At 43.8% G+C, this 17,480-nt stretch overlaps 1 protein-coding gene across 1 annotated transcript in view; it reads right to left on the minus strand.

The window, feature by feature from the left end:
* Window positions 1-2,321: 2,321 nt before the first annotated feature.
* Window positions 2,322-17,480, minus strand: part of pcdh7a (protocadherin 7a) — a 31,758-nt gene continuing 16,599 nt past the window's right edge. The window contains exons 3-4 of the mRNA XM_063219633.1: window positions 6,855-7,056; window positions 2,322-5,988 (exon numbers count right to left, since the gene is read on the minus strand). Of these exons, the coding sequence (XP_063075703.1) occupies window positions 5,435-5,988; window positions 6,855-7,056 (756 nt within the window). The 3' untranslated portion in view covers window positions 2,322-5,434. The remainder of the gene's footprint in view (window positions 5,989-6,854; window positions 7,057-17,480) is intronic.

The following is a 17,480-nucleotide window of genomic DNA, read 5'->3' on the forward strand; positions in this document are numbered from 1 at the left end:
CGGTATCCAGTTCCGGATCCGGCAGGATCTTAAGCAGTGGATCCGGTATCCGGCAGGATCCTAAAAATCAGGATCCGGTGCATCTCTATTATTTTCTGACCTTCCATCTAGCACTACAAGTAGGCTTCAGCTAGTGCAAAATGCTGCAGCAAGGGTATTAACAAGGACCAAGAAATTTGGACATATTTCACCAATCCTAGCCTCCCTTCATTGGTTGCCTGTTCACATCAGAGCAGACTTTAAAATCTTGCTGCTCACATACAAAGCCCTACACGGCACCTACTTATTTGTCCGAGCTGCTCACACCCTACATTCCAGCTCGGTCCCTGCGGTCCATGCATGCTGGACTCCTATCAATCCCTGTGGTGCGGAAGAAGTCTGCTGGCCACAGGGCTTTTGCCTTCCGCGCACCCACACTATGGAACAATCTTCCCCTTAATGTGAGGCAGGCAGGCTCTATAGCAGGGGTGCTCAACTAGAAACTGAAAAGGTCCACTCGCCAAATTTCGTATGTTTCCAGGGTCCAAAAAAGTCGCTACGGACCGATGCAGAAAATAGCCTCACTCACTGGCCGCACTGGCCTCTTGCTCACTCACTGAGTTGTCATAGTGATGATACTTTTATTGGTCATAAGACTGGCTTCGCAGAAATACACCTATAGATCGCATGGCAACGAAATCTCATGTATAATTTATACATATTAAATACAGATGGATTTTGTCTTGGTCCGGATAACATTGCGTTTGGGTCCGCATCCGGACCTGGGTCCGCCAGTTGAGCACCCCTGCTCTATAGGGATCTTTAAATCCAGATTAAAAACATTTTTGCTTTCATCGCATTATGTTAAGACTCTGAAATGCATTGTTCTATTGTTAATAATTTTGTCTTTTGTCTTAGGTTCCTATTTCTATTGTAATTATTTTATTTTTTTCCACCTATACTTTTTCAGTATTGAGCTTGTTTAAATTACCATGGCCTACCTTTTGATTATTTCCCCATCATTTTTATTTTCCTCATCATTTTCTTTTATTATCTTTTAGAGTTAATTCATTATTTTATTTTTATTTTATTTTATTTTTGTTTTACAGTGTTTTGAGACCATGTTGTATGGTGATACTGCACTTTAAACAATAAAATTATTATTATTACTATAAGTTATTATTTTCAAACTGTAATGGAAAATGACAGCACGGACTACTGTAATTTAACCACACTAACCTCATCAACCGAGGGAAAGCTGCTGGATGTTTTGGCTGAAGCATCTCTCCCAATCGAATCGAGTCCAATGACGTGCCCGCCCTTTACCTAGTGTGTTCGCGTTCGGCTACCGTAGAACTGCTGCTTGCAGTGCACCAACGCAACCGATAGATGGGAGTGTAAATCACATATTGGGACTTTAAGGTTGTGTTTTGTCTCACAGCCTTGCCATCAGAGGTTACTGTAGTTTGCACTTTTTGCACTAAGCTCATGAAGTAGTAACGTGCTTCACATGGAGTAGGCTACCCCAAGCATGAATCAGTAACATTCTTCACTTGGAGCATCTGCTGGATTTCAGCACCACACACATGAACAGCTCCCGGCACACAAGGTCAGGTCACATACCGGTAGCCAGATATAAAGATGCCTATGATGGTTCCTTCAGCACCTTGGACAGCTCCGCTCAAGAGCAAATTAGGTGTCGGAGTGGTGGTATCAAAATGTGTCGGAATGGCCGAGTGGCCCTCCAGTGGTGCTAGGTCATTTGTTTAACGATTTATTAAATGGCAACATCGATTAATACTTGGGAGATTGGTTCATATAACTTGTCTACTTGCTGACCATACCTGTAGGTTTAGATCTTCATAAATAACAATATTTAGAATTTGATTACAGTTATAAAGCTGTAATGCGCTGAATTTGTCATAGACAGCTGTTGTATCTATCCCGAAGTGGGTCTCTGTGTTCCCACAGCAAATTAGTCCCACTCTCTGCTATGCAAAATTCGAATTAAGACATAGCTTCAGACAATTAAGACATAGCTATTACAATTTTGGTGACAGTAAGGTTATAGCATAGGCTCTGCGCTAAGGGGTTAAATTGTTACCACCATCTTTCGCAAATATACCGTAATGTGTAAAAGACAATGTGCCAAATTGTGTCACCACCACTTTCCAAAACAAATGTATAACGTGAGTGTATTTTCTAACCATGATTAGGCTTTAAAGGACTCTAGCTTTGAGGTTGTGCAACACAAGGCTCTTATATAAACATAGTCATAATGCACATTTTCCTTTACATGGTTACAGAGTGAAAAAAGACACAAAGAGCCAAAGAGGTTTGCAGGAGTTTTAATGTCAAAGTCAAACTTGTACATGTAACATACCAAAGCTTTCATTGCCCTCTTCGTCCCCTTAATATCAAATGCGATTCATCTCATAATTACACTTTGAGAGTGACAAAGTCTCTCACACAAGCATAAAAACTGAAACAAGAAAAAATAACAATTTAACATTAATTATCATAAGTGCAGGACTGAAGACCTTTTAGCATGCCTTTCTGGTTAAAAGTTTTCATCTCTCTACAAGGTAGTTTTAATATGGCAGGTGAGAAATAGGAGAAGTGGGCAGAAATGGGCATGAGTTTGTCATACAAAAAAGGAGATTGTGTGTGTGTGTGTGTGTGCGTGCGCATGTTTTCATGTGTGTGCAGTTGTGTGTGTGTGTACACTGTGTGTCAGTGAAAACTGGTTATCAGCCCTCTTTTCTAACCCACCCTCCCACAACTGGAATGGGAACTGCTATATGTGGATGGATTGTTGGTATAGCATGCAGTAAAAAAAAATAATTAAAAATTAAAGAAAAAAAATTGCCGCATTCATTCACACACATAAGCACACGGAGATGCCCCTCATGTTCACAGTTCAGAGCCTCCCTCATTCGCAAAATTTACAGTAATACTTACAGACTGCATTAAAACAGCAGTTATCAAAGGATCTGCTGTTTACCAAAAAACAGACAAAAATGCAGAGCAGAACTAGAGTGAGTCTCTCAAGTGTTCAGTTCATGCGGAATTTAATTCCAATCAAGTCTGCATCATTTTCAGTGCTGTGTTCATTTTTAATACATCAATCAGTTTCTCTTGTTTTGTTTTGTCTCTCGTTGGGGTTGTGTCCAGGCACTAATGAACCAGAGCTCCTGAATGAGTCTGTGGGTCCTTGCGTTTGCAGGAGAGCTGGAGGGAGCCGGTGGGGGTTTGGCATGGCTGGAGTCCCCAGCCTATAGAGAGGAAGGCTGCTCCGTGAAGACAGTACGATGGTGCAGGTTTCGATTCACAAAGGGGTTTTAGCATGGCTTTCAGTTTAAAAGGAAAGCAAAATGGAGACGCAAAAGTCTCTCCCTTGAAAGAGCTGTACAACAAGGAGTCATAATAGTGTATAAGTAGTGGTGATTAGGTGGAAGTAACAGAAACAAACATAAAATAAATGTAAGAAAACGTAAGCATGCCAAAATCTCTGGTGAATCTGGATACCATATTATTTATGTATTTATTTATATTACAGTGGTGTGAAGATTCAGAATTTGGCTAGCTAGAGGCGGGTGAGAAAGGGGGTAAATCGGCTCAGGTGCGATCCAAGGGTGTCAAGGTGGTGGGAAGAGAGAACACGTCAAAAAGGGGAGAGACCTCTAGTGGCCAGGGAGATAACCCATGGACAGGGAGGGAGAGCAACCTCCCTCGTGGCATTAAGAGCACATGGGGGAGAAGTGGGTCACCACTGACTAGAGTCCCAAATAGACTCGTGGTACCTGAGAGTTGTAGATAAGGTCTGAGCAGTGTTGGCCATTTAAACCATTGTCGTGTGTTGAATGCAGCAATTTAATCCTTGGGAGCTGCCCCGGCTCTTCGCGCACAGGTTTGATCTAGTGTTCGCCGCAAGATCAAAGGTTGCTCTCTATCGCTCTGTCCAGCTTCTGAAGCAGATTTCACACACCGACATCCCTTGGCTCATAATCCAGTGCCACACATACAAACATAAAGAAAGGCGTAGTATCCCCCCTCACAAAAAAATCTGTTGTTTTTCCTTAACCAAATAAGCATTTTTGCTTATTGTCATGCAGAGTCTATTGTACAGATTTGGTTTATCTATGGACATTACTAGAAAGGACTGCTGTTGGTTCCTTGTATACATAATAGTATAGATGTTCCTGCAAAGTCATCTGAATGACCCCCCAGAAGTACTGTTAAAATGATTAGGTATTCAAATACGTTTAAATGTTTTACATATTTTTTATATATAAACTGGTTGAGTTAAAGCAGGCAAAATGCTATAGCTACAGTATTGACCTGAAAAGCAATGTTGGACAGCATTGGCTTGGGCACACAGGGACACACACATTACACACAAGTAACTGTGCGTATGTGTTTGTACATGTGTGCGTGACAAGGGTATGAGCTTAGCATGCATCTACTTGTACACATATAAGAAATGTGTGTGTGTGTGTGTGTGTATATAAATGTGTGTGCATGTGTGTTTGTGTGTGGACAGAGTGCAAATGAACATGTAGGAGTAAGAAGATTAAGACACGTGAAAGAAACTATACAATTGTGAATACGCCTCACTGCATTGAGTTTAAAGGAATAAAAGCATGGGACAATCGTCACCATTTCTAGGAAACTGGACACTGTTTCCTAGCTGAAAGGACACAGTATCTGCTGAGAAGTGAATCCTTGCAGGTAGGAGACAGGTTAGGTGTTGCATGTAGCATTTTATAATGCCTTGTTGCAATAACAGTGTTTATTTGATATCAGTATCATTCAGGTGATATGTGATTCATTCTAAATGACTCCTTTTTTATATCGCCTGATAAGCCTAAACTCAGATTTTTTTCCTGTGCACACTCCTTGGGTAGGTCCACGCTGATTTGGGGGAGGAGAAAAACTGGCTCAAGATCGGTCTTTGGAACATATGGTGAAGATATGCTTGACAGACTGCCAGCGTCTCTTCTCCACTGCACTTCCAATGGAAGCCCCTAGGTGGCTGGACAGACAGAGGATTAACGCACATTCACATACAGTAGGGGTGGATCAGGCAGTGTGTACTGTAATCCTCACGTTGCCCAAGTGAGGGTTTCAGACAGCAGTCTATTTTGATTCGTTCAACAACTGCATTCAGACACTTGAAGTGGAAGTGGAGGGTTTCTTTTAGTATTTCGTTATTTTTGTTTTAATTTTTCTAACTATTTATTTGGCTTAAGGGGTACATCTGTTTTGACAGGGGTGTAACCCATTTATATGTTTAGGGTCCTAAAATGTTAAGAAAACAGTGATCAGTGGACCTTTTCCATATCTATTATCTCTTCCCTTCCATCATCTTGCCTTTCTTCTCTTCCCCCGCCGTCTCTCTCTTTTCTCTCTCTCTCTCTCTCCCTCTGCCTTTCGCTGTGTTATTCTTCGCGGCTCACAGGTACACTTCTCTGCGTGAGAGGGTGAGACAGGAGGTGGTCTTGTAGTCGCCGGTGGTCCGAGTGAGCGGTATGACCTCTGGGGGGCGCTGTCCTTCCTCCTCCTCCAGCCTGCTGCGTCCAAACCCGGCGCTGCTGAACGTGTCGTAAGAGGCCGAGGTCATCTTACGGTTCAGCAGGTTGCGGTTGTGGTCGCCAATGTTGCTGTTTCGGTCTCCCAGCGGGTCTCCGTTGGCCAGAGTGTCCCGAGCGTGCCTGCGCTGCCCGTGCCTCCTCACTCCTCCTGAGCCGCCGCGCTCCGAGCCCTCGCCGTCTTCGTCGTCCGCGTCCGGTTCGCTGTCTTCGTCGTCCTCGTTGTTGTTGTTGTTGCTGTCGCCGCCAACCCCCACGCCGCCGGGCGAGCCAAAGGTGGACAGGTGGGACGGTTCGTTGCCAGGACGCCTCCGTGGGGAGGCCTGCACCGGCATCCAGCAGGTGTCGGAGTGGCCGAACTCGTCACACTCCCGCGTGCACTTCCCTGTTAAAGCCACGTCTGGCAGCTGCCTTGGATCTAAGAAGGAAGGGAGTGTACAGTATACAGGGTTAGTGTGTTGTACAGTATACGGCAAGCTGATTCTGTTTGGTGCAATAATCTCTCTTGATGAACAGACCATTTAGACCTCGCACTTGAAAACAGACAGGCCAGCAGTAGGCTATAAAAACAATGATACACAGTAATGATATTGCTGCCTATTTGTCGTGTGCAGGCTGGTGTGCACAGGTTTACAATTGACTTGGGGCTTCCTATCTTTTCAACAATGTGAAAAAAGACCAGCTGTCTCAGGTTAATGACTTCTCACAGCCCACAATCTTAGAACCATTATACTAATGTGTAGGACGTCATTATGTGTACCTAAGCACACACATTTTCACATAATTGCAATGCGAAAGTATGCTGTGTCAACTTTACCCACAAATCACGGCCAAAAGCCATATTAATCATTTGCGAGTTAGAACGTCAGTCTCAGAAAGCTCATTTTCTGTTATTTCGCTAAATCCCCACAGGGTAGCTCTTGCTTTATGACAGACTTAAAAAGTAATTTAAAAGGTGACTATATATACACTGCACTTTGATTTTTTTTATTTTTTCGAAAGAGCAATGAAATATAATAGAGCTTTTTAAAATTCAATCATGCCTTGACCGCCCCCACCCCATTTGCACATTAATAAGGCAATGCTCGGCTTTGCCGTGGCCAACCGGTAGGGCACTCGTCTACCATGCGGCTGACCCGGATTCGATTCCCGGCCCGGGTCTTTTGCCAACCCCTCACCGTCTCTCTCCCCATTCGCTTCCTGTCCACCCCTCACACTGTCCTGTGGAATTAAGTCGAAAAAGACCAACCAAAAAAAAAAATATTCTTGCAAGGCAATGCTCACCGTTCTCCACATGCTCCTCCTCGCCCACGCTGCCCTCTGGGGTGGTCCTCTCGTAGCCGTCCTCCGGCAGGGGTAGCGCTCCCAACCGGGGCCCCGAGGAGCTCTTGCTGCTGGGCGTCTCCGAGTCCTCCATGCCGCTGTCGTAGCAGCCCTGATCCTGGGCTTGGTTGACCACGGAGAACGTGACACGCCGCAGTGTTTGCTGGGAGAGAGGAAACAAGGAAAAAAAAGGTGTGAGTGTGTGACAACAAATAAGATTATCTGCTGGTGTCTCAATAATAGTCTTAATTGGCCCGGTTTGTTGATAACAAGCATCATACGACGCCACCAAAACTGGTGTATAATCATTCATTCTTATCGTAATTGGTGCCCCACATGGGGAATTCTATTATAAAGATGCCTTTATTGAAGCATACAATAAAGCATATTTGTTAAAGCTAAATTGCATAGAATATTGTAGAAGAATTGAGTGAAATCCGAGAAAGGCATGACAACCTGGAACAAATTGCAAATGAAAAAATACAGCCGCTTCATCACACACGCACACGCCTTATGGCACTCATTCATAGCGAAAATAATAAGAAGGATGAAGTCTGTCTTTGGTGGAACGTTGAAATAACACGCTTAAACCAAAGCAAATGTTTTATTACTGAAATGAGAGGCCCTGCTGGCATTTTCCAAAGTGCAAATGTTCCCCCTTCACGCATGTCATTTATAGCAATACTGTATCCGCAAAAGCAGGTGTAAACACACACAAACAACACATACATGCACACAGAAAAAACTGGGGGGGAAAGAGAATAACACTTGCATGCACACACACACACACACACACACACCACACACACACACACACACACACACACACACTGACACACGCAGTGAGAGAGATGTACACACACACACACACACACACACATATTCTCAAGACACAAGCAGAAGCACATTATATAACTAAATTGAGTTTCCATTAAGACAACGTCCCACTTGAGGAGCAAATTAAATGTTTCTTTTTTTCTACTCAGATTAGGGTAGGCCCAGATACAGGTCACCAGTGACTGTGCAAAGCTGACGGGCAGCTGCTAAATGCATTATAACCACATTAACACGCTCCACTGTCAGGTTTAATCAACATGATGGGAGAAAGAATATGAAGAAGTGAGGACAAGCTAGCTGGAGGGATATGACAGAGGGAAAGAAAGAGGGAGAGAGACGAATAGAATAGAATGGGAAAAGGAAATGGGAGTATTGACGGTGAAAGAGTAATTGAACAGTTCAAACGACACTGGGGCCACATCAAAAGCCAGAGGACCGAGCTCTGTGCCTCCCCTTATGTCATTGTCAGCGTGGAACAAACCCTTTGCTGATTCCTTGACCAGAATTCATAATGAAGGCTTCACTTCAAGTCTCAATGGTCATTAAAGCCTAACTGGAGTCTGCTGCTCATGAAGGCCCTGGAAAAAAAAGGGTTTGCCTTTGGCGACCGCAGGCAGCATAAACACAATGGCGTGTAGACAAGAGTAATATGCTCCAGTGACTTTACAGGATGACACAGTTGATAGACTAGCACACGGCTGGCCTTATCCACTTTGCTCTGGCATCTCCCCACATAGATCAAACTGTGCTTACAGTAAACAAGGCAACGACAGGTGAGGACAACTGAGGGTCACTCCCACACAAGGGACATGGGAGCTGGTACCCTGATGAGAGGACTTGAGGCAAAAGCATCTCTGGCTATCCACTGTGCCGGTGTCCACATAAAAATCGCTCTGGAAGGCCAGTGATTTTTAAATACAGGCAGGAAAAGATATGATGATAAACAGTACATAGCGCAGAGGACAAAGAAATTGATCAATTGTTGTAAAGTCATGTCGGATGACCTTTCACTCTTATGTGCCTATTCATGTCTATACGATCATGGGAAGTAAATCAGTGTGCAATCTTCTGACAAATATACTGCAGCACTACCTTTTACTTTTTTCCTTCTTGCTTCTCGCTCGCTCTCGCTCTCTCTCTCTCTCTCTCTCTCTCTCTCTCTCTCTCTCTCTCTCTTTCTCTAACCCCCCCCACACACACACACACACGCACACATACTTCTACAGAGGCTGGTTTATGATGTGCCCAATCAATGTCTTGCCCTTGACCTGCTTATGGGTCCCGCTGGTGTGCTTCCCATAAGGACGATTTATTGACCCATAATTTCACTGTCTCCCTCTCGTTCTCTCTTTCTTCCAAACTAACACACTTTTTTTGCTGAGCGGTAGAGGCTATACATCCTGTGCTGTTGACCTTATAGCATCTAACAAATCGCAGAGGTAGTCGGGGTCAGTTCTTGTGCTGGTTGTCTATACTAGTGAAAGGCTTTATCTCAGTAACCCAAACACAATAGGAGGCCAAGTGATTGATAATATGTAGGGCTAGGGCTGCACAATTAATCGAAAAATAATTAAAATCGTGATAAAATAGTGAAATCGAACTCATGATTTTAATCGTGATTTAATCGTGGCAATAGTGACCTACTTTTGAGAAGCCAGAACATACTGACAGGCTGGTGTTTCTGGCCAGAAATCTGTCCACTTAAGTTTCATGCTATTGCCTTTACATAATAATTACAATTCATTTTATTTTGCTCATCCCGTATGTAATTCATTCTTGGTTATATTTCATCTTGTTATAATTTTCAAAAAAATCTGCAAAAATCAATAATCGTGATTAATAATCGTGATTATGATTTAGACCAAAATAGTCGTGATTATGATTTTTTCCATAATCGTGCAGCCCTATGTAGGGCACATGATGCAGGTCTCACCCTTGGTTTCGGCCCGACACATTATAAATAGCTTATTTGATAACTAATAAGTAATAGATGGAGGAAAAAACACTGGGAAAATAGAAAGTGTTAGTAAACGAAATGTCAAAAAATGTTCGGGAGTGGGATTAAATCTGTGTTTGTTAGTATTCCAGGAATTACCATACAGTTGCAAGTCTACATTAGCACATTTTAGATTTTTATCGTTGGTCTTTGGGGACACAGGGGAAACTCTCTAAACCAGGCCAGGCCAACGAGCGGATCACAGATGCGACCAGATTAGTCAGATTTGGTTTAAAGCATTTCCTGTGGCCCACTGACTGACTGAGAGTTAAATGTATTTCACTGACTTTTGTCTTCTCTTATTTTACGTGGCCCCCCAAAAAAACAGATTTTCCCAATTCTGCCTTCTTGATACTGTACTGAAGTTGCATCAACTGCTATGAAAAAGCTTACACATAGCAAACGGTTATGTATTGTCAACTGCAGCAAATAACAATCTTTTTTTAAAAGATTTTTTTTTGTCTTTTACGACTTTTTATTGATGATAGGACAGTTTAAGAGGTGGACAGGAAGCGAATGGGGAGAGTGACGGGGAGGGGTCGGCAAAGGACCCAGGCCAGGAATCGAACCCGGGTCGGCACGGCCACACGGAAGACGAGTACCCCACCAGTTGGCCACGGCAGGGCCCAAATAGCAGTCTTTAACTTTGTCTAGAAACTAACTTGAATATGCATCGAAATGGTATCAGCTAAAAAGCTTCTAATTAGGTCACAGTGGTCATAAAATGAGGCTGCCAAAGACAGAGACACGACTCACTAATGTTGTTTTATTCACAGCTTGATAGACTAGCTTTGGAATTTCAACTTACATTAGGCCAGGGCTATTGCCAATATATATGTAATTTAAGCAAGTTTGGCAGGAGTGGTACCCACCACGGAGAAGCACTGATGAGGTTTGCGCAACTTTGAAATAATGATACTGCCATGAGGGGCCCTTGGAAATTGGCGGCATGACATCATGCGGCGTCAGGAAGCTCTGAAACTGATGGATTTTGTTGTGTCTGTGCGTGATCAGCGATGTGTGTCAGTGTGTGCAGGTAAGCACAAAAGACAGTGACGTTGGATTGGTTTACATGTCTAAGTGGCACCAGCCCTCTCTTGGCCCTGCAGTGGGAGAGGTTACACGCTTGGATGCAGGCCAGCACTCCTCCAAAGGCGTTCGTACTGCTAGAATGTTAATGGTGTGTGACAACAAACATAAAAAGCCTCCCCCTCATCTGACACAGCCCATTTCCCCAAACACTGTCTTCCTCTGTGTGTGTGTGTGTGTGTGTGTGTGTGTGTGTGCGTGTGCGTGTGCGTGTGCGTGTGCGTCTGTGTCTGTGTGTGTGTGTGTGTGTGTGTGTGTGTGTGTGTGTGTGTGTGTGCGTGTGCGTGTGCGTTTGTGTCTGTGTTATGTTGCCACTGCCTATTTAGTTGTGATGTACTGGATATGTGTGCGCAATGTGGTATGCAAGTTTAAAAAAAACTTGCTGGGAAAAATGACAAACATGCGTCAGTGCTGTGCTGTGTCTTGGTAAGTGTCTGACCAACATGTGGGATGTGAAGTAGCACAGTAAAGCTTTGTTTCTCTTGTTCATGATTGGTTGCTTGTCTGAACATTTACGTACGTACATCTGTGTGCTGGATATTGCTTGGAGTTCTGCTTAGTCACCGCTCTGATTAGCACTTGACATTCACACCTAATGCTTCAAAGGAAGCTAACGGGCCCTGATTAATTAGTCTTTGTGGCGCTCCTCTTTGTCACGTCTTTGCATATTCAACAGACAGAACACTGATAATGAATAAAGGATCGAGTCAGTCACACACACAGAACAAGGCCAATCAATTCATCTGTGTAAGGATCAGATGATTTTGTCAGGGGAGCTGCTTCAGAACATGGAGAGTGGTGTTAACATGGATTCCTGAAGTGTCCAATTATCTAGCGTTTGTTCCGAAAACAAGAGGAGTTTCCACTATTATTATCAGTGCTAATATTTCATGAAGTTCGTGTTGCACCAAGCTTGGCATTTTTTTGCAAGATGTTTCGTGAGATGTGATCGAAATTGTTTACTCTACTGGAATATTAAAGTCCTCTGGCATCTTGAAATTAATTTACATATATTACATATATATAATTTACATATGCATATTAATTTATATATACTGTTTAATTAAGGTATACATGAGGACATTCAAATCATATGGATCTGTCACTTTTCCTGTAAGCTTGGGTGCATGCCCTTCTCTGTCATATACAACTTTTTACTAAGCTAAATTTTGTAAAATAATAAAAGTGTATCCCTTATTGAGAAAACCGTCTTTTACAAGTTTGCAAAAATATTCACTAAAATTAATTCACAAACCCCAACATACAATAACACAACATGACAACATGAGATAAGTGCAGCCCACAGGAGCACAATGCCACATCCATTAACGGTAACGTAATCCGTCATTACAGAGGATTTCAAAAAGCATTCAAAAGTACACACCCCCTACATAACCAAACATACAAACAAACAAACAAACAAACAAACTTCCTGGCTTCATTTACACGTGCACATGACACGAGCAGGTGACCACAGCAGCACATGATTACTAAGCAATGCATGCACATCTGCAGTACATCCTTCTAATGGGCTGCAGCTCTGACACTGGAGACACACAAGCGTACTGAGTTCGCACTCGCACACCGGTCACACAAGCACATCAACGTCTCCTGTCATCCCCGACGCCTACCAGCGAATTCACTCAGTCAGCCGCGGCAGTACCTGACTTCATAAGTAAATTCATTTGACAGGCTGATATGCTTCAGCACATGGGTGACTGAGCAGGTGCGAAAGCTGAATTGGCAATGTTGTCCTGCTTAATGCAAGACTGCTTGACTCGCGCTCCACACAGCTTTCTTCTCACTGCGGCAGAAATGTCAATGGTGTGTGTGTGCATGTCTTGGTGTGTCTGTGTATTGTTTTTTAGTGTATGTTTGTTGTCTGTTTATTGTTTGTGTGCATTTTTATGTCCATGTGTCGTCTGAGTGTGTTAGTGTGTCTGTATGCTTAAAGCCTACGGGTGAGCATGTGCTTCTATGTATGAGTATGTGTGGGTGTGTACAGTATGCCCTCGTGTATGATGTCACTGTTTTGCAGCATGAGGATTGCAGTCTAACCTGGGAGGCTGCTTTTACTCTCTTCTTCTTTGAAGAAATAAAACAAAGATGTCCTGGCTGTTTCCCTTGCTCTTTCCCCACTTATGATCTGCCTCCGTTTCCCACCTTCTCTCCTTTGCTAACCTTTCAATTTTTTTTTTGCCCTAGTCAGCCGTCATCCTCCTTTCTCCTCTTCTGTCTCCTTTTCCCTCTTTCTTCCACCTCCCTTTCTGCTCGCTCTCTCTCTCTCTCTCTCTCTCTCTCTCTCTCTCTCTCTCTCTCTCTCCACGGTGGGCTGGGTTCCAGGTGATTTAGAGGGGGGGCACGGCAGTATCTGACTATCAGCACCGAGGCTGTGCAAAGAATAATAATCACCATGCAGAGAAAGAGGCACTGCAGAAAGAGGGAGGAGGGGGGCATGGAGTCATAGAGTGTTTCTGTGTGTGGGGGGAGAGTGGGGTTCAGAAATGAGGGATAGGGTGTTCAGAAAATTAGAATCAGCATAGGGGAGGGTGAGAGAGGCAGATACACACACGCTCGCACACACTCGCGCGCACACACACACACACACACACATACACACACACACACACATATACACACTCACTCACACACACTCATATACATGTGTGTGCCCCCACACACACACACACACACACGTGCATGGATTAGCGCATATTAACTGCAGCCTGGGAGTCATCTGATCTGCAGTCACAAAGCAGAGTGAATGAATGAGTGAGAGAGCCCCTAGTGGTACAACTGTGGAATTGCTGACTTGTCATTACTATTAAAGGCACACTGCACTCAGAATCACCCGCAGCATGAAAGCACAGCACATTGTGATCTGTACTGCACTGCTCAGGGTTTTTCATTCATTTTTTTGCCTGAAGATGCAATTATTCACATACATGTGATATATACTTAGGAGATATTATGGCCCCTTTTCACCGACATTCACCTTTCATTTTCTCAAGCACAGGAATGTAATTACCTGCCTATATTAAATGCTAGACCATATTTCCCCACATGCAATTACAAAACTGCCTTTTCTCCTTTTAAACACATTAACTCGGTGTGGCCATTGTGTTAAGCCAATCAATGCCATTACAAAATGCCACTTTTCTTTCAATAGAATCCATTCTTCCTGATATAGAGTGCGCCTTTGTAAGGGTGAACCAACCAACAACAATGAATAGTATGCCAATCTGCTGGCCAGTGTGTGTGTGTGTGTGTGAATGTGTGTGTGTGTGTGCGTGCGTGTGTGTGTGTGTGTGTGTGTGTGTGTGTGTGTGTGTGTGTGTGTGTGTGTACATCACACACACGGAAATAGCTGATCATAAATTCTCTCCACATGTGTGTTGTGCTTTTTTTTTTTACTTTGCCCATGAATCACTGCTCAGTACACAACTGCTGCTATTATGCGAGTTGACGTAAACAGGACACACCAACTACTCTCGCTTTGTGTACATCTGTGTTAGTGTTTTGCCTGCAATCAAACCTGCTTGTGTGTATACAGAGGCAGCTAAAAATGGTGTTAATGTACACACACACACACAGACACACACACTCTCTCTCTCTCTCTCTCTCTCTCTCTCTCTCTCTCTCTCTCTCTCTCTCTCTCTCTCTCTCTCTCTCTCTCTCTCTCTCACACACACACACACACACACACACACACACACACACACACACACACACACACACACACACACACACACACACACACTCACAGTACTGCATGACGGATCTACATAACCAAAGCAAGGGCACAGGCTTGTGCGGCATAGACTGCATATAGCAATACTTATAGCGTTCACTGGGGGGCAGTGCAAGGACAATCTTCACACACGCTCCGCTCACTTGCAGCAACTTTAATATACAACTGTTTTGCTGGAGGAGCCAGGAGAGAACTAGATAATTCAATGGCAAATCTCTGAGAGATTTTGTCTTTCAGCCATTTTATTCAGAGACAAAAGCATAATGGAGGTGGACCTGATACTCCGCACGGCATACTCTACTGTGTGCGTTTATCCCTATCACTTTATCTTAAGTTCTGCGCAATTTACCCTGAGTGAGAATGGCTAACCATTTCACATTATACGTGGTTGAGTAGTAATCTGGTTAATTGATTCGGCACAGGTAGACTCAGTCTCTCTGATACAAATACCTTCTCTGAGAACGTTGAAATGATCCTGTTGAGGTAATTATCATTATTACCTCTGCCAAGGAGGTTGTGTTTTCGGTCGCGTTGGTTTGTCTGTCTGTCTGTCTGTCTGTCTGTCTGTCTGTCTGTCTGTCTGTCTGTCTGTCTGTCTGTTTGTTTGTTTGTCAGCAGGATAACTCAAAAACCTGTGATCGGATTTGGCTGAAACTTTGAGGCGTTGTTGGAAATGACCCAAGGAACAACTTCTGGTGGTAATCCGGATCACGAACCGGAACCAGGACTTTTTTAAAGATCCTTCACCATTGCTAGCCATGAAATCTAGACGCCCCTAGCGACCGTAAATTGTATTGCGGGCGAATTTTGACATTACAGTTTTTAACTCCACAAAAAGAAGGCAGAAAGACTTTAAATAGAGATAGGGTGTAACATAGTCAAACGTTCTACCAAACAGCTTCCTTGGCGGAGGTCTGCACTCTCAGAGTGCATCTAGTTATTTATTTATTTATTTATCTCGCGGGCGTACAGTGACCGGGAGTGTTTTGCATTGTATTTTAGCATCACACAGAAAAAAAATGGGCCAAATTCCTCCCAACAGACAACGTCAGCGACAGCCAATATCATGTCCACTGAGCCTTCCTGAGTAATTAATGCTGTCAGTGTGGTTTTGAGGCTCTTCTGCCTGTGAAATGGGGCACTGACTGAATTCTATTATTTCCTTCTCAGATCCGATTTCCCTCATGACCTAAACAATATGGCATATCTACTACAAACTAAAAAACAAGACAAGTAGACATGAAAAATATATGTGTGTTCCTTTTTTGATTAATTAAATAATTTAAAATAGTTCCTTTGATGGTTAACATGGTATGCCTCAGTGACAGGATTTCAAAATATGAATGACTGAACTTCATGGTAATGTGTGTATGTTGTAATGCAGTAGTTTAACAACAGTCCTCTGTTTTCTGGAGTCAATGTGCGTGCGTGTGCGTGTAAGTGCGTGTGTGCCTGTGTGTCTGTGCGTGTGTGCCTCTGTGCCTGTGTGTGTGGTTACCAGTGAAATTAAATACCCCATGGTGCTGTCAGGGATACTCCCACACACATACGCTATCTCCTACTGTCCATTAACTCCGGCCATCCGGACGGTACAATGCACCCATGCTGTGACTGGTCACATCTGAATAATGGACATGTGTATGTGTGTGTGCGTGTCTGTGTATGTGTGTGAGTGACTGTGTGTGTATGTGAGAGAGAGAGTGTGTGTGTGTGTGTGTGTGTGTGTGTGTGTGTGTGTGGTGTGTGTGTGTGTGTGTGTGTGTGAGAGAGAGAGAGAGAGAGAGAGAGAGAGAGAGAGAGAGAGAGAGAGAGAGAGAGAGAGAGAGAGAGAGAGAGAGAGAGAGAGAGAGAGTGTGTGTGTGTGTGTGTGTGTGTGTGTGTGTGTGTGTGTGTGTGTGTGTGTGTGTGTGTGTGTGTGTGTGTGTGTGTGTGTGAGAGAGAGAGAGAGAGAGAGTGTGTGTGTGTGTGTGTGTGTGAGAGAGAGAGAGAGTGTCTGTGTGTCTATGTGTGCGTACATGCAAAGAATAATAATCAGAATAAGGATGTCCAGTGTTGAATTAGCGACACCCCCTTCACAGGATTCAGATCGAAAACCTAACCACCGCACAATACCCCCTACTCAGCCTATAAAACAATGTGTGGTTATGGACACAATGGGAGATGGAGGATTTAGAACAAACACACATACAGGCCAACATACAAATCCTGACAAACAAAAGCACACACACACACACACACACACACACACACACACACACACACACACACACACACACACACACACACACACACACACACACACAAAGCGTAACCACACAACCACACAGCCTGCACCGCATGATCCTACACAGTAAATTCTGCAGTGCTCATTTAACACTTAGAGAGTTCATTTGAGTCAATTTGGACTTAAATGAACTCTGTAAGTGTTGAATTAACACCACAACATTTACTGTGTAACCTCCCAGTTGTTTACAGCTGGAACACGCTCGCCCTCTGGACAGACACTAAGCCTTAAGCCCTTGTCTCTTCAGGCTCCTGCTGGGGTCCTCCCTGCCTGCAACCCTTCCACACACCTCCCACACGCACGACCTCACACAGGGTGAAGAAGGCACAACACAGCCACGGACAAAGGGCGCAGAAATGTGTCACAGCGGGATGTAGTTGCCTGAACAATAGTGCCAGTGTTTGTGCGTGTATATTATGCGTGAATGCCTGTGTTTGCATGCGTGTATGTGTGTGTATGCCTGTGTCATAAGGAGGGAAAGAGTGAGAGAGAAAGATTGAGATCGAGGGAGAGTGAATGTGGAAAAGAATGTCAGTTAGGGAAGACACTGCCTTCTTTATGCCATGGCATAGTGCCATGTCTCATATTCTCGTAGAAATGACAAGACCACTTTATCGGCTCTTTGATGCC

The sequence above is a fragment of the Engraulis encrasicolus genome, chromosome 16 (genome assembly GCF_034702125.1).
Source record: "Engraulis encrasicolus isolate BLACKSEA-1 chromosome 16, IST_EnEncr_1.0, whole genome shotgun sequence".
NCBI lineage: Eukaryota > Metazoa > Chordata > Actinopteri > Clupeiformes > Engraulidae > Engraulis > Engraulis encrasicolus.